Source organism: Metopolophium dirhodum, chromosome 8 (assembly GCF_019925205.1).
Source record: "Metopolophium dirhodum isolate CAU chromosome 8, ASM1992520v1, whole genome shotgun sequence".
Classification (NCBI taxonomy): Eukaryota; Metazoa; Arthropoda; class Insecta; order Hemiptera; family Aphididae; genus Metopolophium; species Metopolophium dirhodum.
In genome coordinates, this window is record NC_083567.1 from 12823917 (window position 1) to 12849867 (window position 25951).

General features: G+C 30.2%; 1 protein-coding gene across 1 annotated transcript; it reads left to right on the forward strand.

Annotated features, from left to right (window-relative positions):
- Positions 1-1157: 1157 nt before the first annotated feature.
- On the forward strand, positions 1158-25384 carry LOC132950011 (ATP-binding cassette sub-family G member 4-like). The gene is made up of 11 exons (XM_061021186.1): positions 1158-1845; positions 10322-10439; positions 11209-11398; positions 16809-16954; positions 17760-17998; positions 22511-22630; positions 22687-22832; positions 23058-23226; positions 23304-23404; positions 23492-23647; positions 24852-25384. The coding sequence occupies exons 1-11, from the start codon at positions 1488-1490 to the stop codon at positions 25245-25247; spliced, it is 2139 nt and encodes a 712-aa protein (XP_060877169.1). The 5' UTR covers positions 1158-1487; the 3' UTR covers positions 25248-25384.
- The last annotated feature ends 567 nt before the right edge of the window (positions 25385-25951 follow it).

The following is a 25951-nucleotide window of genomic DNA, read 5'->3' on the forward strand; positions in this document are numbered from 1 at the left end:
GTAAACTAGTAACTACACATATATTTTTAAAACATTAATTTTGGTGGTTTTTACCAAGTATAAAATTATATTAACTATTTTATTTTCTAATAACCCTATACAAACAAAAATATATTCGTTTTTCGTAAAAAAATAAATTCTTATGTGAATACCACTCCTTACAACGCAAAATTTTGAAAATTGACTTCGGTGTGCACTTCCTCGGTATAGGATTATCTATGTACCGAATTTCAGAACCTTGCGGCTTACATAATATACATTACACACACATGGACATGCGGCTAATAAAATATATATGAAAAAATAATACTCAGACCACAAACACCTGTTATATAGGTACGACAAACTACTAATATATTCTGCAGTATTATGTTGATTTATATAAATTTATTTTATCAGATAAGCCAAAGACGTACCTAATCGCATTCCAATAATATGTTGTTATTAATTCTTAGTGAATTGTAATAAATAAGTAATAACGTTTTTTTAGATATTATATAATATGTTTAATATTTATAAAAATATTAGTCGTAGTCAACAATGTAAAATTAATTACGAATTCAAACCCGTTTTCAAGATGATATTATTTATACAATTTTACCAAGTTGGTGTGAAAACAATACCTAGTAAGTCAGCAATTATAAACTCTTCATAACCCCCCCCCCCCCCCCTCCATATTTTGTGTCCTCGGTACAGCCATGTGTATACTTAAAGACCATAATGTTATCTTCGAACGCTGAAATGTGTTCACCATTTAAGTGTCCTGTGGTGTGAACTTCTGTTTTTCGAGTGAGAACCTCGATTTTTTACTGTAAATTGTTGTTTTTAATAGATGCGGCGTACGATTGAAGGATAAAACTGGGATCACCCTGTATAATACTATATATATACTTATAATAATATATAAAATAATATTCTTTTTGTTTTACGCGAGCGTCTACGATTTAATAACAGGTTTCTGAGGAAAAATACAAAACAAAATCAAACTACAACAACAACAACGACGACGCCGACAACGACGACTGTAGGTACTACAACACTATAATATACAGTACATACGTACAACGATACAATGCATTGCACGTGTATCGTAATAATATCACAACGGTGGGGCGGCGGTGGCGGCGGCGGATATAGCAACAATTGCACTCACCGCCGGCCGACGACTAACTAGTTCATATTCCGTCGGACCACGCGACACCGCAATAATATATTATTACACTCTCGGCAGACGCGCTGATGCTGATGCTGTGTGCGCGCGACCATAGACATACGGAAACCGGTCACGACTCATTCAGCGGAGATCGACCGCAGAACGATATCCTTAGTGCAACCGCAAAGTTCGCAAACACCGTAGTCCGTCACCGCGGCCCGCCCCGTGTCTGCTAATATTATTTCGGTCGTTATACCTACCTAATCGTATTTGATATTTGGCACTCAAAGGGCTTATAGCACGCTTACCTGGAGTTGTACCCATCGTCGCGACCATGACCGCCGGCGACGAACAACCGCGGCCCCCGATGGGTCGCGCACAGAGCACCGTCTCGTTCGCGGCGACGACCATCGACCACCGCGGTGACCGGGGAAACCACGGTAACCGCAGCGACAACGAGGACGACGACGACAACCACTCGTCCGCCTGTAGCACCGACGATGTGCTGCCCAACGAGGAAGAGATGCCGCTGGTCGAAGCGTCCAGGACGAGGGTGTTCAGCGTGTCCGCCGACAGGCCGATCACCAGGATCCCGACCCGGGTCGACATGAAGACGTTGACGCACAAGGCGAAGCGACCGGCCGTCGACATCGAATTCCACGACCTTACTTACGCCGTCAACACGACAGCGGGTGAGTTGATAGCAATAAAATATATTAAACGCATAGGCGTAGGCCCCGCAGACATTTGTCTAGCGGGAGAAGGGGGGTGCCAAGTTTGTTAACACAATATAAAAATACATAAAATATAATATATTTTGCAGGGATGGGCCGATACTAAAACCGATATCTAGATACTTTTTTTATCGTAGTTCCACTTTCAATATTATGTTATTTATCATAGTATACTCAATTTAGACAAAATATTCTAAAAATTCAGGGGTGCAGCTTGCCCAGTTGCTACTCACCGGGCGGCTGAGCCTGTAGGTACCCTACCATGTTTTACTATAGGCACCTACACTCTGCAGATACCTGATACCTACCCAGTAGGACGTGTAATGTACACGTCACAATGCGCAGTGTACACGTCACAGTGTCACATGACGTACACATTTCAAGAGATTAAAATGCCGGTTTCAATGAACGATCACTATACTCTGTCCAGTGAGAGAACTCGCTGATTCTGCGCATCCCCACATGACACCCACCGAGACCGGTTCCCACTATGGAAGTATGTCGCGTGGGGATGCGCAGAAGAACCGATTTTCGTTGGGACGCCACGTGTGTTCTCTCGCTGGACAGAAAATAAACATTCAATGAATCGTTAGTGACCTAAATGGTCCCTTAAAAATGGATTAGCCGTCACATTTTTGTGAGACATTAATTTAATTAAATTTTAGTTCGACCAGGCCATAATAGTTTTGGCACCCCTACGTTTTCCAATATCGTTTTTAATTCGACTAGGAATAGATATTTTTGCATCACATCAATATATTTTTTTTTATACGGTATATACTATATGTTCCTTTAGGAACAATAAGAATATGAGATAATAGAAAAAATAATTATACATGATGACTTGATGGGAGGAGTCACCTAGTGGTAACTGGTAACACTACTCTTACTTGATGATTTTTTTTTTTTAATGTATATACTTTAATTACTCATTAAGAAGATCTCGACACCATTTCTTTCTGAGCCTCCTGGGAGGGTTCCCGGGAATTGTGAAAGTGACAAAGTTTGAAATGAGAGGGTTGTTATGAGAAGGAAGTTTTGAGTGGAATCATTTGTAAAAAATTACTGCTTCTTCGTGGACTGTTTCAATTTTTAGATCGGTGTGTAAAGTTAGGTTTGAGATATAAGGAGTAGAATTTGTGATTTTATAAAGGATGTTATTTTGGAAGGTTTGAATTTTATTAGTGTTGGATTTTTTGGCATTGCCCCAGAGCTGAAGACCATAGGTCCACATAGGCTTATACAAGGATTTATAAATTAAGAGTTTAGTATTTAATGGAGTGTGTTTGTTTTTGGAAATTAGAGTTTTGAGGATGCGGAGTCATGCATTTAAAGCAAGCATTACATCAATATAATAATATTATCATTGTTGGTACGATTTTTTATTGTGAATATTTTTTTTTAATACAACAGCTGAAACATACTATCGCCCTCATTTTAACGCTCTGAATTTACTGTTCCCCGGGACATTTGCCTATGGCCCCTATACGGTTATACCCCCCTCACATAATGTTGATCCTGTCCTCTGCAGTGTACACTAGTATAATATTATGTCTACGGTTCGTAAAATATGTCTCGTTGTTGTTGTTGTTGTTGTCGTGTAGTCGTTATTATGTAATTTTTTTCCTCATCTCGGAAGTACAACGTCAAACGAAAACCGCCAATAAATAATAATAATAATTTGTATATTATTATTATTATATATCCGGCGTGTTATAAGCGTCGCGTTAGGAAAAAAAAATTAGATAATTATTATTCAATAGAAATTTCTAACATATAATGCTGGTGATCGCGGTAACAATATACCTACGAGAAATTTTAGACACCGGTGTCAACGAAATATCTATTGTTTGTTACATCACGTTAACGACATGACGTACGGGTTCATATAATAAAATCGAAGAATCGCCGTCGTACCTGTATCGCATAACCGTTAGAATATATAATCAGATATACATTTATCGATTAGAAGGTATATTATATAGTATGTGGGTATTTAAAAAAATAAAAAGATGAAATAGTCGACGTCACTTGATATATTAATAATGTTGTAAGTCATAAGTGAAGTCCCGTTATTACACTTATATTAACATAATAATATTTTTGCGAAGGTGATATTTTATACGATAGCGTACCTCTACCTTTATTATGTTAACAGTGGCGTAGCCACGATTATGAAATGAGGGGAGGGGGGTTAAGTATAAATTAAACCAAGTTTTTTACAGTTTTCGTTTATAAATGATAAATTTATCAGGGGAAAAAATGGCAACGGGAGGGGGGGGAGGTTAAATACCCAAACCCTTCCTCCCTGGCTACACCCCTGTATGCTAACTATAGGTAGTCAATAGGTATAATTACTTTCGAATAAAACCCTATATAGATACCTATAATATAACTAATAATTGAGCTAATTCTTACAAAAGTGAAACGAAATACGATTATTTAATATCAAGTATGTATAAATGTAAAACACGCAATAAATACATTATGTTACTTAATTGACAATTTTAAATGTTTTCATAAATTAAACATTTCGATTTAACAACAATTAACAAGCACATATCACTTTTCACATTAATTATTATTTATTAGTATTTGTCAGCCAAAATTAGTTTCACATTAGGTAGATAAACAGTTTAGTGAAACAGTAACTATTTTCACTATATGATTTAGGTTTAAGCACCAACATACTTTTCTTTTAAAGAAAACTATTATGATGTCGGAATGAAGTTCCCATAACATATAATTATTAAGAGTTATCGTCGATTATCAATAAGTACCTAAATTACAACATTAACGAGTCCGCTATATTATAATAATGTTCGAAATGACGTGAATAAATATTCAAAATCATAATAATAAACTTTTTCGGTTGAAAATTGATTAAAATTCTAATATGAGCGAGTTTCACGTAAAAAACAAATTCTAAAACTGAACTGTAATAAACCAAGTGTATCATAAATCAATAAACTATAAACGTTTCGAACATTATTTGTGTGTATTATTTTTTACACAGAACAGTCTATTTCTAAATGAATGAAATTACCGAACTTTTTAAAAATTAATTTCAACTATCTAGTCAATTTAAAAACTTTCTAAACACATTTCTATACACAAACTAAACTTTAAAGGATTTCTTTTTTTTCAATTCATTGCACAGCATCATATACTTAAGGTTAGTACGTATATATAGGTATCAGGTACTATATAGTTTAACACAAAAATAAATAGTGTGAAATAAAATATATGTTAACTCATATTAATTGTGGTTTGGATACCTACAGTTTGCTTATGTACAATGTTGATGGGTGTTAAAATTAGGGTGACCTACGTTCTATTTTATACTGGATTGTTCTTTATTTTATTTTATTATAAATATATATAAAATAGTACCAACTCGTATTATTTTGATATAACACTTTTTTCACGTTTTTGATACCGGTGTATTATGCGCTTAATGAACATAATAAGTCCATATATTATTTAATTTTTAAATAATTTCAACACAAAAAGATTTAACTTTTAAAATACATTTACGGTCGTCATACATTTTAATGAGATAAAACAATGTGCACTTCAAATTTATACGTTTTGATGTTAAAACCTTGTCTGTTATACATCACGTGTGTCAATAATATTATTATGATGACGATATTTATATGCTGACCCGTGTATGTTGAATATTATTATCATTGTTTAAAAGCGTTAACAATAGCGTTACGCATTTTCCCCATTTTTGTCTGAATAAAATAGTTGGTTAATTCTTTATCTGTGACAATATATAGTAATTTCATTACGTCGGGCTTACGACCAGCCCGACAAAATAGAAACATATTAGGTTTTCCGACAAATCTCCGACAGGAATTGGAAACACGATGAAATAACAATTCCACGACGGCACAAAATCTACCAAGCTGGTAACTAACTTACTGTTAGTGGTTCGGGAGACATTATACCGTGTCCGCTCGAAAGTGGTACCTAATCGTCACAAGGTTTCTCTGTTCTCTTCTAGTTTTCGTCAACTTTTCTCTATTTGGTATAAAAAAAGTGTCTGAAGCGACAGTTTATACTCGAAAGTAAAAATAGTAATTGATAGATATTGTATTTTCATTATCAGCAATTATATCAGTAATCGTTGTCGGGCGGTCATCGTTAAAATAAGCACAGCGACAGCTATACAATGATCTACTAATAATTAATAACTAATAATTATATCTCATATAATTAAGGTTCGTTAAAAATCGAAATGTATAAAAAAAAAAGTTTGAAAAATTTAAGACATGTTTTGCAATATTGCTTGAATTTGATAATTTTTTTTATTTTTGACTGTGATGTTTGTAGAGTTTACTTACTCACTAATATAATTACATATAAGTGTACAAATTTTAACGTACATACTTAAATGATAATCAAAATCTTATATCTCCATCGTTTTTCATACTTTTTAGAGTCAAAATTTACGAAGGACGAATCACTTATATTTTTTTTTTGCAATTTGCTTATTTTAAACGACATACCTGGGTGGCTAGGTAATAAAACATGAAGAAAACAGGAATGAGATCTCTACACGGGCAATATTATTATTTATTTACAATACATTGTTATATTTTAATCAAAGTCTTTATTAGACTACCATTTTATATTCTTATATTGATAGTTTATACCTTGATATTAGGTATATTATTATCTATACCAACTAAACATAAGGAGTATTTTAAATATATCGAAATTAAAATAAAATTAAAATTGTAATTGTAATGTAGGTACTGCAATAACTGGATATAATATAGGTAAGAATTACCTGCATAAAATATGCTTGATTAATCAATTTTTATATAGGTACATATAATTTGAGTTCTTACTGTAAGTACCTATATAATATTGTCTTGTGATTAATCACTAAGCGATAAGTTTCTTTTCATTAGAGTCTCGAAAAATATCGAAACCAAACATTTAATTGGTCAATTTATTATTAAATTAGCTATTATTAAATATATGAGTGGATCACATATTATACTATGTTAACATTAGCGCGTTTTATAAAAAACAAATATGTCCTTGAACAATTTTTCCTTTTCCGCTTAATAGTAAACGAATAACACTAATATTTAAGATCCATATAATTATTTTTCAACAAAAATAAAAAAAAATGACTAATTTTTAAAAGGTACCTATACTACAGACAGGTCAGAACTTTATTCTATGTATAAGTATTCAATGGTTTAGGCAGTCTGCAATCTAAACATAATAGCTAGGTATGAATCATTACATTTTGAACGTTGTAATTTATCGGTTAAGGTATAATAGGTAGAATTTCGGAAAAACGTTTAGTAATTCAAAATGCATTTATCAAGCCTATTATATTGATAATGCTAATTATTATTGTTATAATAGATACAGCCTAAATTAAAGATAATAATATGTATGAGTAATAGGTACTTACAAATTAAAATGCATCATAGATTTAAGAAACCAATGAATCAATATATTATCTTAACTTGTATTGATTCATCTAATAGTTATATAATCTAATAATATCTAACTAATCAGAAATTAATAAAAAAATATCATGTCTTAGAAGCAATATTTTATTTCTAATAAAATGCAAGAGTTTAACCAATAATTTGCAATCATTACTTTCTAATTACATATTAATATTCAATAATGTATTTTAATTAATTATAGGCTAATTACGATTTTTGTATTCATACAAATCGATTAAATATCGTTCTAATGCATATGTATAATAGGTAATACCTTTATTGTGTATTTAACTATCCCCTTGGTAAGTACCAACATAGTATTATATAAATATATATAATGCTATTAACAATCGTTATTTATAGTTCGCAGATAATTAAAAAAAAATCAATACTTTTACATTCGATTAGAATTGCTAGAATGTTATTTTTTTTTCATTGATAGTTGTTGATTGTGCAAATTTACTTGGTTTAAAAAAAAAATACTTACTATCTGAAAACCCGTTCTCTAGCGCCCTCGACCTTGGATTTATACTGGAACGATATAAATATCACTCAAATCATCTTTTTGTCGAGTTTATACTTTTACATTTATAATGTGTGATTATTTTTATCTGTATTGTTATGCCTACAAATAAATATAATATATTATTTTATTGTCTGTGTACGTTTTTAATTTAGCGAAATTTGAATTTCTATTAAATCCGACAAACGATATCGATTATCGATATATGTATCTATATTCTATGTACCTACCTACCAACATTCAAGTAGAAATATTACAAATATTTTTATTAGAGATCATTTTTAGGAAAAATCATTTCATATTCTGTTGTAAATTTAAGCCTTCAAAGTGTAAACGAAAACAAAAATTCGAAAGTTTCAAGATAATTAATAATTTATATTCTAATGTTAAAAACGTATTTAGTATATTATTATTATTATACACCAACCTATATACTAATTAATAATCATTGAGTTGTATAAATGTTCTCGCGCATTTCATTAACTCTGTAAGATTAATTATTTTACGCCAACAATATTACCTTAAATGGTTAGGTACAAAACACACAATTATATTTTTCAAGTTAAACAAGATAACGTGATATATCAAAAACTAACGATTTTTATTATTGACATAAATTATAGTAGGTTGCTGAACAATTTCCATGATATTAATAAGTTATTATAATGAATATGACCACCAAAAATAATAAATCAGAATTCAAATGTTACATATTTAAATTTGTGGTTTTTTGTTACTTTAAAACAAAATATTATCATACTGACCCTGATCAGATTGTTTACATTATTTTGGTTTTAAAACCAGGTAGAAAATATATTCTTACCAATTTTATAATATTAAATTACGATTCATCAATTTTTTGGGGGGGTTCGTTATTTACTATACACTTTGACTTTTTTTGTTATTTAAAGTTTGTTTCTAAAATAAATTAAATTAATAATTTATTACTGTGCAAATATTATACAAGGTGATAACATTTAACATGAGAAACAAATAATCATTTTATTTGCGTTAATAAAATTATAAAATATTATCCTTTTACATATTTTTTTTTCAATACGTTCCAAGTTGCCAATATTACTATTTTGTATAAAACACTTTAAACGATTCTCTCGTTTTTTTTTTTTCATTGAATTCTACAAGTTATTGACTACAAAGAGAAAAAAATTGAAAATGTATGCAGCACAATATGCATATTATAAAATATAATATTATATCTATCGATTTTTTTATGTAGGTTTTTTAGTTTGAAAGTAGGTGGTATAATAATTATTAAATAGTACTTTAGAAATAATTATAATAATATGTCTTTCATCTACGAAAATCACATTAAGTATGAAAATAATGATCAAAAGTCTATTCCATCTTTTTACTTAATACAATATACGAATCATTATTTACGCAGGTATTTAATATTATAACATCGTCTTAATATTATTTTGTTTTATAACTTTCCTATAATAACTACCTATTATAAATTATATAGGTACATCATATTTAAATAATAATATAAAATATATTTTCTAGGAATCGATTTGTTTTAAAATGTAATATTAATAACAACTATCTATGTTATTTGATAGAATAATAAATTGAAGGCCTATGAATTCAAATTGTCCAAAACAGATTTAATAACTAAAAAAAAAGTGTATGCCCACTACAAAAAACAACAATATTGACGTTAGACCTTCGTGAGTTATTATTTACCTAGTTCATGTATAGGACATTTTTATTTTTAATGCGTAATTATATAATACAATGTTGACAAAAGTATTCTAGACTTTTTAAATATATTTTCCGTGGATATATACAAATAACCTTGTACTAAAATGTCAGGTCAAGAGGTAGTAAATGTATATGTCTACTGTCATCTATCAAAACATTATTCTGTATTTATAGTAATGATATGTGACATATTGTCGTAGAACAATATAACATTAAAATGTCTATAATATAAACCAATATAATATTATACTCTTTGAGTTTTTGACATTGAATTTTCATATTTTACTTCCATAACATAACATACTAGTTGACGTGTGTTGATAGTTAGACGAGTTATTGCTGATGAGTACCAATAGTTAGAATGTAATTATTTCAAAAATATCATGCAATTTTTTTCCTATAAATAATAAATGTATATTATGCTCTTTACTATACGAGATTGGTCATATTATAAGATTTATAACATGCTATGTGACATTTTTAGAGCACAATTTCCTGGAGAAAACTGCAAAAATTCACAAAATGGTCATTCTCCAATACTTACCTAATTTATTCTGCAGCTCGGCCTTAATTAACAAATTTATATTCTGAAATAATTAGTGTTTTATGTTCAATATATTATCACCCTGGGCTGTTTTTAATATATTTTAAAGAATTTAATCATGTTTGTTTAGTATAATTATATATTATTTCCATGTTATAGGACAGAGAACAATACTGAAAGGCATAAACGGTTTCTTTCGTTCGGGACACCTGACCGCCATTATGGGTCCTTCCGGTGCTGGGAAGAGTTCGCTGATGAACATACTCGCTGGATACGTGTAAGTTTCCTGTTTGCATTGAAATGTGGTTTGTTCATCTGATACCAACCTCTGTAGGTCGTCAGCCGTTCGTTCGTTTCCTAAAGAAAAAAATAGTTATGGCCACAATCCTATATTATGATCGTGTTGAGCGTTCACATTGCCCGACCAAGGACCAACCAATAATCCATTGCGTCGCTTATTACTGGATTACGTGTATTATAAGTACTTGATTAGAAATTTAACATTATTTATAACATGAAGTCAATTTTTTTTTTTGATCAGCTTTTTCTTTCCTGATTGAATATATTTTTTAACCATATAAACTTAGCGAGCTATATAGATTATAGGTATCTATAATATATACTCAATCAATAGTCATATTAAACCTCAAGAACGTTCGTAGTTATAACTGCTATTTTGTTTATTGAGAACTATAATAGCTATATTTTTTTATCTTCTTAGTGAGTACTTAAAACATTTTGAAATTCCATTTGGTTAACCAACGTAACCTAAACCAAATTCAAGATCTATGAATACTAATTTGAACTGATAAAGATAATATTCTTGATTTTGAAATAGCCCTATCGAAAACGCTTCTTAATATAAGATTATAAATCACCTGAATCTCAATAAGTACCTACCTGATGAACGTCTTCATTGATTACTTTATACTAACTATGCATAAAATATTTATCAATTAAAAAAAATATGAAAAACCCGTATTTAAATCAGTTTGATTTAATCATTCACAATGTATAAAATAAATATTTTTCCCCCATTAATTTAGGAGAAGTGACATCAAAGGACAAATTCTTACAAATGGTCATCCCAGGAATATGCAACTTTTCAAAAAACTTTCCAGTTACATAATGCAAGAAGATCTGCTCCAACCCAGACTTACAGTTATAGAATCGTTGAGTTACGCAGCTCGATTAAAAATTGGCCGTGAACTATCGAAAGAAGACAAAGATAAAGCTGTAAGTATACGATATCATAACTAAACTATATGTATATTATTATCATTTACATACCTAGGTAATACATTATAATTTTTGTAATGAAAATGAGATGATTGAATATTAAAATGTCATCATACAATACAGCACATTTTTTTACTTAAGTTATTCACGCCAAACATAATATAAGCATTTATAAAGGCATAATAATGAAATAATTTCCATTGTAAAAATAAATACAGGATGTAACCGATATAAATTTCATGATCATTTTCAATTCAATAAATTGATGGTATTGAAAACACAACATAATACGTTTTTATTTCTGTATAAGATGTATAATATAATTTATTAACTAAATACGAACTTACGATTACAATTTTTAAATAAAATTTAAAAAAAATTTAAATAAAACCAAGTAAGTACCTATAATAAAACTTACGGTGTCGAAATGAAAATAAAAAAGAATTACCAATATTTGCTCAATCGTCGTTATAGTGTTGATTATTTTCTCAAGGGTGAAAAAACTGGTAGGTATAAGTACCTACCTATATATGCGTTACACAACTCGTGTGTAACTTTTCTTCGGCAATCGACAATTGCTTATCATAGTTCCTATCGTGATATGTGATTGTAAAAGTGTTATCTTATTTGACCAAGGAAAAGCGCAATATGCATATATAGGTAATGTATGTGTACACACATTTAGAGTAAATTCGCAAGCAACGGTGCCTATAAGATACCCGTTTTCGATCTAAGGACGTAACCATTGCCTTGACCCATGCTGCACATACATAATATTATTACATTATATGGATAGCATTATCGAACGTGTTATTTATATAGCAAATAATGCTGTACCTGCGGATTATAATAATTAACATATTATACCTAGGTGATATTGCCACCGAAATCCGGATAGAAATTTGATTGCGGGATTTAATGAAATCTATGATCGCCGTAGTCAAAATATTATCACGGACATTTTTATTTACGCCCTGCCGTCAAGACGTATGGAACCTACTAAATAATGGGTTAGGTTGGGTTACCAAGGTAGTGGGTAGGTACAAGTAAAAAAAAAAAAAAAAAAAAATATGATACAAAACGGACGCTGCAGGCTTTGGTACTTCAATAACACGTGCTAAATAGTGGATAATTTATTGTAATAATGCGCGAGAAGGCAAAAATAAGTTTGTTTTCTCTTTTCTTCTGTAATATTCATGGCTTACAGCAGAGTAAGTACTTTAAAGACCACAACCGCGTGAAACTCGTTGGTCAAAATAATTAGTTTACCGGGTAACAAGTAGGTAATACATCTTGAATATTCTAAGCGTGACATAAGAATTTTATGATACGTGAATCAGGTACCTATATTCGCCCGATGATTGTAATATCAATATAATATTGTGTTTTGATTTTTCACCAAAATGTCTATATAGTTCATCAATTTGTTATTTATATTTAATTTTACAAATTGATTTATTTGAAAATGCAATTAGTTGTTCTTGTTAAAAAATAATAATTTATAACCTATATTATAGGTCCTATAATGATAGACACAAACTGTGCGTAATTTGAGATACGTACGGTAAAAAATTATATATATTTAAAAGTGAGTAGATATTTTATTCTCACGTCATGAGAAAAAATCTGATGTAAAATACTTTTTTATTCTACTCAAACTTTTTAGAACGGTCACTAAAATCCAACAATATGATACTCATATAGGTATTACCTATGCGAATATTTTTATACAGTCAACGAGACTTGCAAAATATATTAAAATTAACACGTACAAATTACCATTAATAAAAACATTCACGTATATTCATAAAATAGTTTATAATTTATAATAGGTAATAATAAAAATCGTGAACAATATATCAGGGAGTATTGGGTGAAGCGTAAGTACACTTAATGAGCAATGACTATCATTCTACATAAACTATTTCATTTTCCTCGAAATTTTGTACACTTCATCGGCAACTAATGGACACGTCGTGTACTTCATTTAGTTTTGCATTAATTAAATTAATTGTGATGTTATTTTGAAATGGGCCTTGATAAATGTGCAATTACCACATATTTGATGTAGGTACCTGAGTGATTATTTTTTAAAACGATTTTTCTTTAATAACATTTTTATAATCGTTAATACATTAATTAACTTGATGCTCTGGGTGCTGATGTTTTGTTTCAAGTTCAACAAAATTATTATTATGAAAATATTTCTCGTGTTTAGTTTATTTTATTTTCACGATTTTCAATTTTTAAAACTCATCTGTTTTCATTTTTTTTATTAATATTTATAATTTTTTTTATTAATTATTATTGTAAATATACATAGTACATATTATGTACAATGTAGGTACATGACGTATTGTATTAAATAATCTAATTAATCTTTTGTTTTAAATTTAATTTAATTTTAAATGTTCAAAATTATTGTAAGTTATTTATCGTTAACCGTATAAATTACGTATGATTATTAAACATTTTATGGAGTGCATAAACTAAGTAGAAATGCTACGAATGCTTGTTTTTGAAACATTATTTAATACAAGTTATAAAACGCTACGCTTACTAGGGCCAAATCGTAACTTTACTAAAGTATCAAGAACAATAAAATAAAAAATTATAAAAAAATGCAAATTTACAATACAGTTATTTGCGAAATTATTACAAATTAAAAATTCATGAGTTTTTATTTTTGATGAATTCTTAGTAGGTATCTAAAACACACCTATAAAATATTTTTTCCCCTGTTAAATTTAATTGCTCACAAAATGAAAAACGAAACAAATGGTAAAGATGACTTTTACTCGGTAGATTTAATTTACCTGTATATTACCTTAATTATGCACTTGGACACCAAAGTGTTGTTACCTATATTATTATAATAGACAGACAAACAAAATTATATTCGTAATAAACTAATGATAATTACCGTGTTTTCCCGCGGACGCATCACTGAGAAAAATATTACAACATTTGATCAGTAGAGCTCTACGTAAATACTAAATAATGACAACTATATTAATATATTATTTAGATGTATCATGGCGTGACGTAACGGAATTATACGTACTTATGCACAATGTAAGTTTATATGTATAACGTAAATTACCTACAGGATATTTCCGTTCGAAAAAGGACCTATGAAAATTAGAGATTAAAATTATTTATATTTTCAAATAATATTATATTACATTTTACAGTCATATTAAAATATATAGGTAAATATTTAAGAGCATAATAATATAAAATCTTCAAACAGCAGCATCGAGCGTCATTTACATTTTTCCTAGTTACATAAAATGTTCACGGCCCCCGGGTTTTCGTAAAAAATTGTTCTAGGTGCCAGCTGTACACAGACATATTATGATCTCGTGCATGGAAATTATAAGCAATTTATTCAATATTACACTTAATGCAATAAATAATAGTTATAATATGTACCTACATATTAAAATATGTATTGGACTTAGTTTCAGTATTTATTATAGTTCACTAATTATTTAACGAGAGTGTAATTTCTATAAATGTCATTACCGTCATAACCACACAATTTCAAAAAAAAGGTGTTTAAGATGTATAACTTTAAATTGTTATACCTAATTAACTGCTCATTAAAAATTCTCAAAAACATATAGGTACCCTTCTTAGAAATATATAATTAAAATAATGATAAATTTAATTTTCAAGAAATAATAATATGTTGCTTTACAATTGGGTATTTCAAAATAGTTCAAAATATGTAAAAAAAAAAAAAAACTAATTAATTTCAAGATTAGTGTATAATATCATTATGTAAGAACGGGGTTGGCTACAAAATATATAGCTTGGTGCACCTACATTTCTAAAACTTTTAAATTTCTAGTTAGAAATTCTTAATAATAATTTATTATGAACACCATTGCAAATATTACAATTTTAGACAACAACCCGACCAAAGACTAAATAATATACGGCCTCAGGCATAATATATTGGAGTACAACATAATAATTTCCTAACTTTTGTATTATTTGATATTTTAAAACCTTGTATTTACTCAATGCCAATAAAACCACATTTTAATATTGTATTCCTTCGATCCGAATGCGGATATTAACATTTTGACAATATATTGGACGTTTACGATAGTGGATAGCACACAGGAAATAGCCTCGATAAGTATTAAAGTATAATATGCTAAACATGCACTTACGTAAGCAGATATAGTCAATTAGATATAATATAATATATATTATATTGTCTTGCCATTGATTTCGTCATTTATAAATCGTGACTATTAACTATAGTTAGTCCAGATGAATGAATATATACATATTAATGTATTAGGTATAGATTAAGTCGTAAAGGTAGTCACGGAGGAAATAGGGCTAAATGATACATTTTTACTTTTTTGTAAGCTACTCATAACCAATGAAGCAAGATCCCTTATTATTTTTTTAGTACCTATTATAGTAAACAAACATGTAACCAATTAAATGATCTCAAAATTATAATAAAACTAAACAGTTAATGTAGGTAAATGAAAATTAATGTAAACAGAAACATAAACCGTAACAAGTGTTTTCCCAGGTCGGAGTAATATGTTATAGTACCTAGTTGAGGTAAATCGTTACACTTGATCATAAAACTAAAATAACTATTAACAAAGTGAATAAAAAAATATATTTATATTTATTATAATCATTAATGCGTTGTCATTATCAATACCTCTCCTTTGTTTAATTGAGTAAGACGAGTACATATAATAATGTAAAATAGCATTAACATTATATTTTTTAACCGCACCTAGGTATGTCATATCATTACTATAAATTATTGAATAATATCTTCCACAGCTCTCTCTCAAATATTTAGCAATGTTGTAACTGAGTTTGTTTTTAATTTGTAATTTCTCACCATTATTTAAAAAATATATATTTGACTATATTATAATGTAAAACTGCTTGTGGTGTGTATTAATTTTGTATTTCATTTTCCCTCAGTCATAAATTTTATCCAATTTTAGATGTAATGCAAAGACTATTCCACACACGACAGTAATTATGGTAAAATAACGTTATCAACTAGTTATATATGTAGTAACGAATTAGGAAAACTTATCTTAAATGAGTTTTCAAAGTCCAAAGAAACCAAATTAAAGTAACCGATTTTTTAAACGTTTTTCGTTCATATCGATTAACGTGCATTTGTTATCAACCGGGATTGACGAAGATCGACAGCTCACAGAGGAACCCGTTAGTTTTTCTGATGAATATTATTACGGCAGGATTTACCGACATTGTAATCGAAGTTATATTTCCATCGTAACACATTACACCTAGGACCGGCCACACTTAGCCGCATGATCCCTTACTCCGTACATTAATTTATGAGCTATATATACACACTAATCAGGTAATTAATTATGTCCTGCAGGTGAACGAGGTGCTGGAACTCTTAGGGGTATCGGTGTGCCGTAACACATATGTGGAGAAATTATCCGGAGGTCAGCGCAAACGTCTATCCGTGGCCCTCGAGTTGGTCAACAATCCACCGGTGATATTTCTAGACGAACCCACCACGTGAGTATATCCATCACAAATCATAATAATTATATAATTTTGCAAACAATCTCCGCAGCTGTATATTCTACACCGCGGTCCTGAGTTTTTATAGCCAATCGAATGTTTTCACGCGAGACTTACTATGTTTCCATCAGGACATAATAGTGGGCTACAATATAAGTTCGACGAGTTGCATGTCTCACGATAAGGTCGTGCCAAATTCCAACTGTAACCTACTTATTACCAGCTATTATAATAATATGCGCGGTAGTGTATCCGCGACCAACTGCAAGAGTCCGCGAAAATATAATATTATATGTATGCGCGAAGATCGAAGCCGCTTATTTACATATTATTATGTACAGGGTGACTAGAAAGTGTAGAAGAAGTCTTTTAGATACCATTTTTGCAGTATACGCGGATAAAGTCGTGGTTATTATAATAATATGTGACGTGTAAGTATACACGCGCATGCTCCGGAGTAGATACCTCTATACAGAACACGTTTCAGACAGCTTTCTAGTGACGGTCCGCAAATAATATTGTAATATAGTACCTACATGTAATATTTCCATTATATTATATACACTAATTGATAAATATTCAGTCGACCGCTAAAACAAGTTCGATTGTCAAGGTCGAAAATCGGAAAATATCGTGTGTCTTAACCATTATTATACAGATGTAACAACAATAATAATATTATATATCATCATATTTTTTATCGTACGATATTATGATTTCATATTAATATACTATTGCTATGCATATTAATACAACATTATAATAAATTGTGTTTCCTGTTCCTCCGCATCATATATAGTGGGCTGGACATTGTGGCGATAAAGCAGTGCGTCTCCCTGTTGGTCGATCTCGCCAAACAAGGAAGGACAGTGGTGTGCACCATACATCAGCCCAGCTCGTCGTTATTTCACATGTTCGACCATGTGTACATGCTGGCCCGGGGCTCTTGTATTTACAATGGGTCGCCCAAACAATTGGTGCCGTTCCTGGCGCAGGTCGGACACGTCTGCAAGCCCACCCACAACCCAGCAGATTTCGGTATGGTTCGACCGGTTAAAATATTATTATATTATATAATGCTCGATTATCGTGTTCGGGGCTCGGATCTGTGAGCTCAAAAAAATGTACGCGAAACACGCCCGAAACGGCCAAAACATGTGCTGTAAACAGTGTAAACATAGTATAATTACCTATACTATATTATTGAGTATCCGTGTGCGTATACAAATCCGAACCCTGATTTTAATATTATGGGTATTAGTAAGTTGTCAGTCTAGGACCCTTACTTTTTTAAGTGAATACAAACACACGTGTGACTGATATGCGCGAATTAAAAAATGCTAAAACACGAGTGAACTTATTCACGTGAATAGTGGAACCTTTGGCGGTTAGTACGTAGTGATATTATAGGAATAATAATTATTGTTATGTAATAATATAAGAACAATTTTAGAACAAGCAGTTCATAGGAAAATTTAATTTTTTTAATGGTTTTGTGTTCTGAAAGTGATATTTTGGGCATAATAAATACCAATGGAATAATTTAAGAGTTTGCTTTAAAAAGCAAGAATAAATTATTTGTAAAAAGAAATGTACTGTACTTAAAAAATAACCTATCTAAATATATATATTTGCTTATCTCTAAAATCTCTAAAATATATTTTTTTTCGGGTAAGGTACCAATATTTTTATCATGTTCATTGGCCCCTAAAACTGTTCGGCCCCTGGCCCAAAATTATCTTAATCCGGTCTTGACCACTGATCAGGTATGGATAAATCATATAGTGGTGAGGGAGAAAGTCGTGGTGGATTCTATAAAATCCTCCTAAGTGGTACCTACTCTGATCGGGATGTATATAGACATTTTAGCATTTAGCAAGCATATGACGAGATTAAACATAACATTACGTATTTACGTGACTAGAACAATAAGCTGATTGCCACGTCTATGGTGCTCTTCGAAAACGGACAATCTTTCAATGACAAAATGTCTTGTCCTACGTCACGAATATCCGACAAAACTGACTTCGACGTCATGCAATGTACATTAGATACACACAGAATCAAATAACATACCATAAACAAATCTCATTGACAATAACTGGTTATTATGGCCATAATTCTATAATAGTTATAATGTAGGTATTATAGTAAGCATATTTGTGGCTTAACGAGTTAACTCAAACGCTGACATGAAAATAAAATTATAAAAACGTCCTATCCTGTTAAGGAAATAAATTAATGTGTACAACTAATTACTAGATAATATATATTTTACACTAAAACCAATCTTTTATAGAACACCGCTATTAAACTTTAACCATTATCTGGATACAGATAAGTACACGTGTAAAGATAAAAATATGTACTTGTAAATAATACAGTTCATGATATCTGTAGAACATAGTTGAGCATATTTTTTATTTTTGTATTTTATTTTAATTAATTATACGGACAAGTGTCCTATTACATAAAAAGAAGTTGTGTCACAAAATATAGTTTACAGTAATATTATATGGATAGCAAAATTTTAATGGTATTTAACTTAATTAAAACATAACAAAGTACCTTACATAATTACTTTTTTTAAACACGATTGAGCATAGAATATTTTATGCAATTTCTCCACATTCAAATCGAAATTTATAAATGTATTATTGAATTTTTTGGGCTTATGCCAGGATGATTGACTGGAACCTATACTATGTAAGAGGCAATTTTTGGAGATGGACAGAAAATAGAAAATACAATTATGTATGTTTATAAATTTGGATAATTTATAGTTTGTTCACCACCTCACCCTCATGTCCACTCAAATGTTAAAGTATTGCTCAAAACGAAAACTCTGACCAAAATTAATTCAATTCAACATAATTCTGTAAAATTACCAACTGATAAATACATAAAATTAAATATAAATAAGCTCAACCAATATTCAAATTGTTTTAAATAATGAATCTTTACTGTTCCATTTAAGTTTAATTGGAAACAGATACCAAGGTATAACAATTTAACAATTTTAACTTCACGAAAGACAATAACCTAGCCTGATTATTTATTTATTGTTATTATTGTTATCAACAGATCAACAATACGTTGCATAAAATCGTAATATTTTTTAACTCATACCATATTTGTATTTTTCTAACGATTTAAATTAATATTTTTTATAAAATATAGTTCAGAATTGTTTACCATGGCTTATGGCAACATCGCAGAATTGTTAATGCTCAATCGAGAAGATTTTCTTCTGTATTCCTGCTATGGCATTTGATACGCCGATAAATGTTCTCAATTGTGTCGGGAAAAAGGTGCTTGAAAAATCGTGTGATAGGTCACAATATTATGCAGTGGCTAATACAAAACTTTTATGTGTGGTGGGAGTGGCGGCGGGATCAGTGGGAAAAACCTTAACCTTTGTACAACAATTTACATTTTAAGGTTTATAATGCCTTTATTATAATCTTTGTTTTTTAAATACTGTCAACGCAATCAATCCAGCTGAATTCATTAGTCTTATTGTACCTGCTTTAAGTATAGAGAATCGATGTATGATTATTGTCCCAGTCATATAATTTAATCATATTTTACTCAACCATGATTATAATTTATTGACTAAAATAAATCTCGGATGCCATGATTGTAATACTGATTTTATTATTACATCAGATGGCTGAGAACCGTTACAGCCTTGGAGTAAATCGAACAAATTTGGATTTTTTTAAATCCTAAGACTGAGGTAAATGGCCTTGTAGTTCATATACTAGTTTTTCCTTTACGATTATTACTTAACAAATAAAAATATACATTAATAAATATTATATAATATTTATTATTTTAAAACGCCAACATTTATACAATTTATTAACAGTCAACATTTTGGATAACAATCAATTATATTATGTTTGTTTAGGTTTAATATTATACCAGTATACATGGTGTTGTAAATTATCTATTATTTATCTTTTTAACTTATTCAGATAAAAATAATTGAAAGCCCTTTTTCATCTACCTTTTAAAATAAAATGATTATCTGAGATGAATTTTATTTTTGTGGGGAAAGTATTAATCGTTCTAAGCTATTGCTTATAGTCTGTTTATTCGATTTTAATTCAATGTACTAACTTTTAGTTCTTTTATGTATATTTATAACGTGTTCATTCTCTTTAAGCGCCTATGGGCAATTTTATTTAAATTTTAAAATACATGTATTTACTATTGTACTTAATCATTTTAACTTCATTTAACATTATATCAATTATTATATTTATAGCCAAAATGCTATTTTACAAAATATGCAAATCATTCAATTATCTATTTAGATCAATTTGGTCAACTTTTATCTATTATCTAAGTACTATATTATATTATCTTATCAAGATATAATTTCAATAAATTACCTTATCTAAATGATTTGTTGGTTGTTTTTGTACAACACTGCCTACAACTTTAGGCCGTTTGGCATTTCTAACGACTTTTTTGGTTCCACTCAATCCAATCAAACTACCCCTGCAGTAGTCCACTTTGTTAGATTCTGAGCGTAGGAATTAGCGTATTGATTTTAGAATGACGAGAGTTTGAAAAGCCAAAGGTTCAAAATTTGAAAAAATCATAAAAAAAACTAACATTTGAAAATTATTTTGTAGTTAAACATATTGTATAAAATGTTCAATTTTTAAAGCTCAGACTTAAAATGTAACACAATGTTTTTCTTAAGTAGTTCATACAGTCCCCTTTTTCATAATGAGTAGGCAATAGATTATAATAACGTATATAAATAAAGTAATTTACTACAAAATAATAATATGTTGCTCACAGTATACTTTTAAAGCGTTACTATAGGTATACCTACTTCATATTTATAAATGTTAAATGTCTTTATCCATAGTATTTTCTTATGACTAGTGGTTTTTAACTAGTTATGAAGAATTGTGAGATTTTGATAACTATTTTTTTATCAGAAAAAAGAAGACTTCTTCCGGCCACATTAAACTCCGATTGCTTTTATTATAATTCAAAATTCAAATAATAGTTTAAAAGAATTTGTGAAAGTTCTATAAAGTTTAAAATTATCTTATTTTTAAATACATAATATAATAAAGTTTGAGATTAAAATATCGTAAAACATAGTTCAGTGTGGCCTGTAGATTGTAGAATTAAATTAGCCACTATTAGTGTTAAGCGATAAAATTTGGTTTATTCTACAGAACAGGCCGATCATTATTTCCGTAGACTGTATTTTTGAGAAAAAAATTACCTACATTATTTAGCATCACCTACATTCGGCCTTAACCACAGCTGGCTAAACTTCTTACTTATAAAGAGTTTTTTACTGTTCTACTGTGACAACTGTCTTATCAATTTGCTCTCTATTACGATATTATGTTTTATGTATTTATTATTCATTTATTTATAAGATATAAACGGCCGTGAAAGCTCAAGTACAGTGTAGGGAAAACAGTAAAGTATTATTACATAATATATATATTATATTATATACAATTCAGTGTAAGACAGAGTATAACATAAAATAATATAATAATTTTACAGTTTTCGAGGTATTAGACAACGATACAATAGTTGACTTAACGAGAGAAATTCAAAATGGAAAAGTAATATTATGTGACGATTTAGACGAAATGGAAAATGGAATGGCAACTTCCAAACTTTGTAAGTGTTACCTTAACTCTTAACGAAATATGTCTTATACATATCTTATTATTTAGGTCGTACCGACACGCTAATTACATTACCACCGGTCTTTGATGACGTACCAGAAGTAGATCAATCCGAAGCGGAATACCCGTCATCTTTCGGTACACAGTTCTCTATACTGTTGGCAAGAAAAATCAAACAATTCTGTAGGAATACCGTAAGTTGAAACGTTTTTAAACCCTAAAGTGTCTTACCCTTTTATTAGTATTTTCTTGGAATTGCCTATAAAAAAACCCCTTGAAAATCGTTAGTATTTTGCATTTTTTTGATCCCAGAATATTATATCCTATCCCAACACAAATCATTAAAAACAAGCAATCACGTTTGGATTTTTACCTATATTTACCATTTTTATGGATTTTTCTTAATTATTTATATGCAGACTGGACTGTGGATATCTTTTTTCCATCATACATTCTCAGCATTGCTTCTTGGAAGCATCTACTATGGAATTGGATCAGATGGTAATCGACCATTTGAAAATTTCAAGTTTTGTATCAGTGTAATCGTTTTTTTTGTTTATACTCACGTCATGGGTCCAGTACTTACATGTAAGTAAACAGTTTAATATTATTAATTAATTAATTATTATATGATTATTGATTTTAATTATTTCATATTATTATAGTTCCGTCGGAAGTTAAACTATTGCGGCGAGAATACTTTAATCATTGGTATAGTCTCAAATCGTACTTCTTTGCATCCACTATTACATCATTACCAAGTATGGTAAGTAAATATTTTTAATTAACCTATGCTTGAATATATTAGTTCTATACTTTTATTTACATTGTGCATTTTTACATTTCCTTTCAGATGTTATTTGGATCGTTATTCCTTTTAATTGTATACTTTATGTCTGCTCAACCAATAGAGTGGATTAGATTCAGTGAATTTATGGCTATAGGTCTATTTACTGGTTACACATCCGAAGGATTGGGCGTTCTCATAGGGTCATCTGTAAAAAATTCCGTAAGTTAAAATTATTTACGAATGTATTAATATTTAAAATAATTATGAAAAAAAAGGTAAAATTGTGTATCGTATGGAAAAATATCGGTTGTAACGTGTCTTTCAGTATCAAATGTCTATGATTTTTCTTATAATATATTTTTAATCAAACCAACTTTGGTTCCAGAAAATAAGCAATGCAAAGTATGTATAGCTACACGTTATTGTAAGTTCTAAATCATTTTTTTTTCAAATTAATAACTGAATAAAAATTGAAATATATTTAGTATAGGTAGTATAACAATATTATTGTTCATGACACTTTAAACGTAAACGATAGCGATTATATAGGTTATAATAATAAATAATAATTGACAATTGTAACCGTAGGTAAATATAGTGGTATTCTCGTATAGATAACGCTATTCGTAATAGGGCTTGGAAGTTGTAGAAGTTGCAAATTGTTCTATAATGCACTCGCTTTATAGCAGACCAAACTAGAAATCTATTACATACAATGACGACTTTAAAAACAAAAATTTAAAATACATAATTTGTCAATTTTAGAAATGTATATACATAGGTATAGATCGTAAGTATGTAATATTTTCTAAAAATTACGTTTTTAGAAAATAACTTTTTTGAATAAAATGTTTAGCAGATGATTTTTTTTTAAAACGTTTTTTTACTATTTGTAAATTAAATCTTTCAAAAAAAAGGTCATCTGCTTAACATTTTACAAGAAAGAATTGTAATTCTCATTAGGAAAAATAAATAATTTATTTTAATTTCTACGGGTATTTCACCCAATTACAGCGTTTATTATTCTAATATAATATTCTAAAGACATAGAGACATTCATATTTACAGTGAATATGGAAAAGTGTATAAAATCATATTAGGTATAGTAAAATATTTAGAAAAAAAAATACATAAAAAACTGTGCAGTCTTATAATTATTATTGAATTAGGTAGGTAAAAATAGAGAAACAATAGGGTCTCTGAATTAGCGATACAGCGTGGGTACTTAAAAAGGTTCAAGAAGTTCTATAAAGTTGGGGTACAAATAACGTGACTTACGGGGGGGGGGGGGGTAAGGATATAGACGAAAGAAGGGTAATAGGGAGTCGATAGCACTGGATCGACATTTTAAATTTTAATAGAAAATGTACATTAATAAAATATTTTACAAACAAAATTGTTGTTACATACGCGCCACTTGCAGACCGGCGCCGTGATGACGCCCGCGCTACTGGCGCCGATGCTCGCGCTGGCCGTTTACGGGATGGGCTACGGGCTGGCCATCGAGCCCATCATGGAGTCACTGATGGCCACCAGCTTCCTGAGGTACGCGCTGGTCGGCGTGTGCACTTCGCTGTTCGGCAACGGGCGCGCCGACATGGAATGCTCCAAAGATGACCTGTACTGCCACTACAAGAACCCGGAACTGCTGCTCCGCGACCTGGGCATGAGCGGACGGTCGATCGTCAACCAGTTCGTCGGGCTGGCCCTGTTCGGGATGTGCTTCAGGCTGGCCGCGTACTACATCATCAAGCTGAGGATGATGAACAAGCCGCTCCGAAAGATACCGCTGTACTTCAAGAAGTTCCTGCGAGGGTAGTTGCCCCCCAACCCCGGCGGCGACGACGGCGGCGACGACGGCGGCGGCGCGAAGAACTTGTCGCGCGGTCTACTTATCCGTTTTGTCGCTATCGCAGTAGTTACTTATGCATAATAATATTATTGTAGTGCTCAGGCCCAAGTCACGTCATCGAGTAGGCACTTATAGCGATGCGACTTAGGCACCGCACAGTACCTACCCGTTTATACATTGTAATATTGTAACAACGACGACTAGCACTTGCGTAATATTATTATTATAAAATTATAATATTGTTTAAACGAAACGATTCGATCGCTGGTTTTACAGAACGTCCGGCGAGTAGGTATAATAATATGATTAATATTATGTTACCAATATTATTTTATAATATATTTTTATTTATTCCATCGATTTTTTATCACGTCAGTTTCGATTGAACGTAATCGACATGTTAAATTATATACTTTAAGTTGTATTTATGTATGATATTTATGTGTACCTATTATCTACGTCTTGTCTTGTTTTGTTTTGTTTTTTGTACGTTTTATACCTGTTACGAAGTGTTTTTAGTATTTTCAGTGTTCAAAAACTTTTCGTAATTGTCCACAAACAGCTTTAGCTCCTAAAACATTAAATGTTTTAAACACAAAAACCCTTCTGGTTTACCGCAATATTATAAAAATATCAGAGTAGGACATTATTCGAATAAAATTTTAATTATA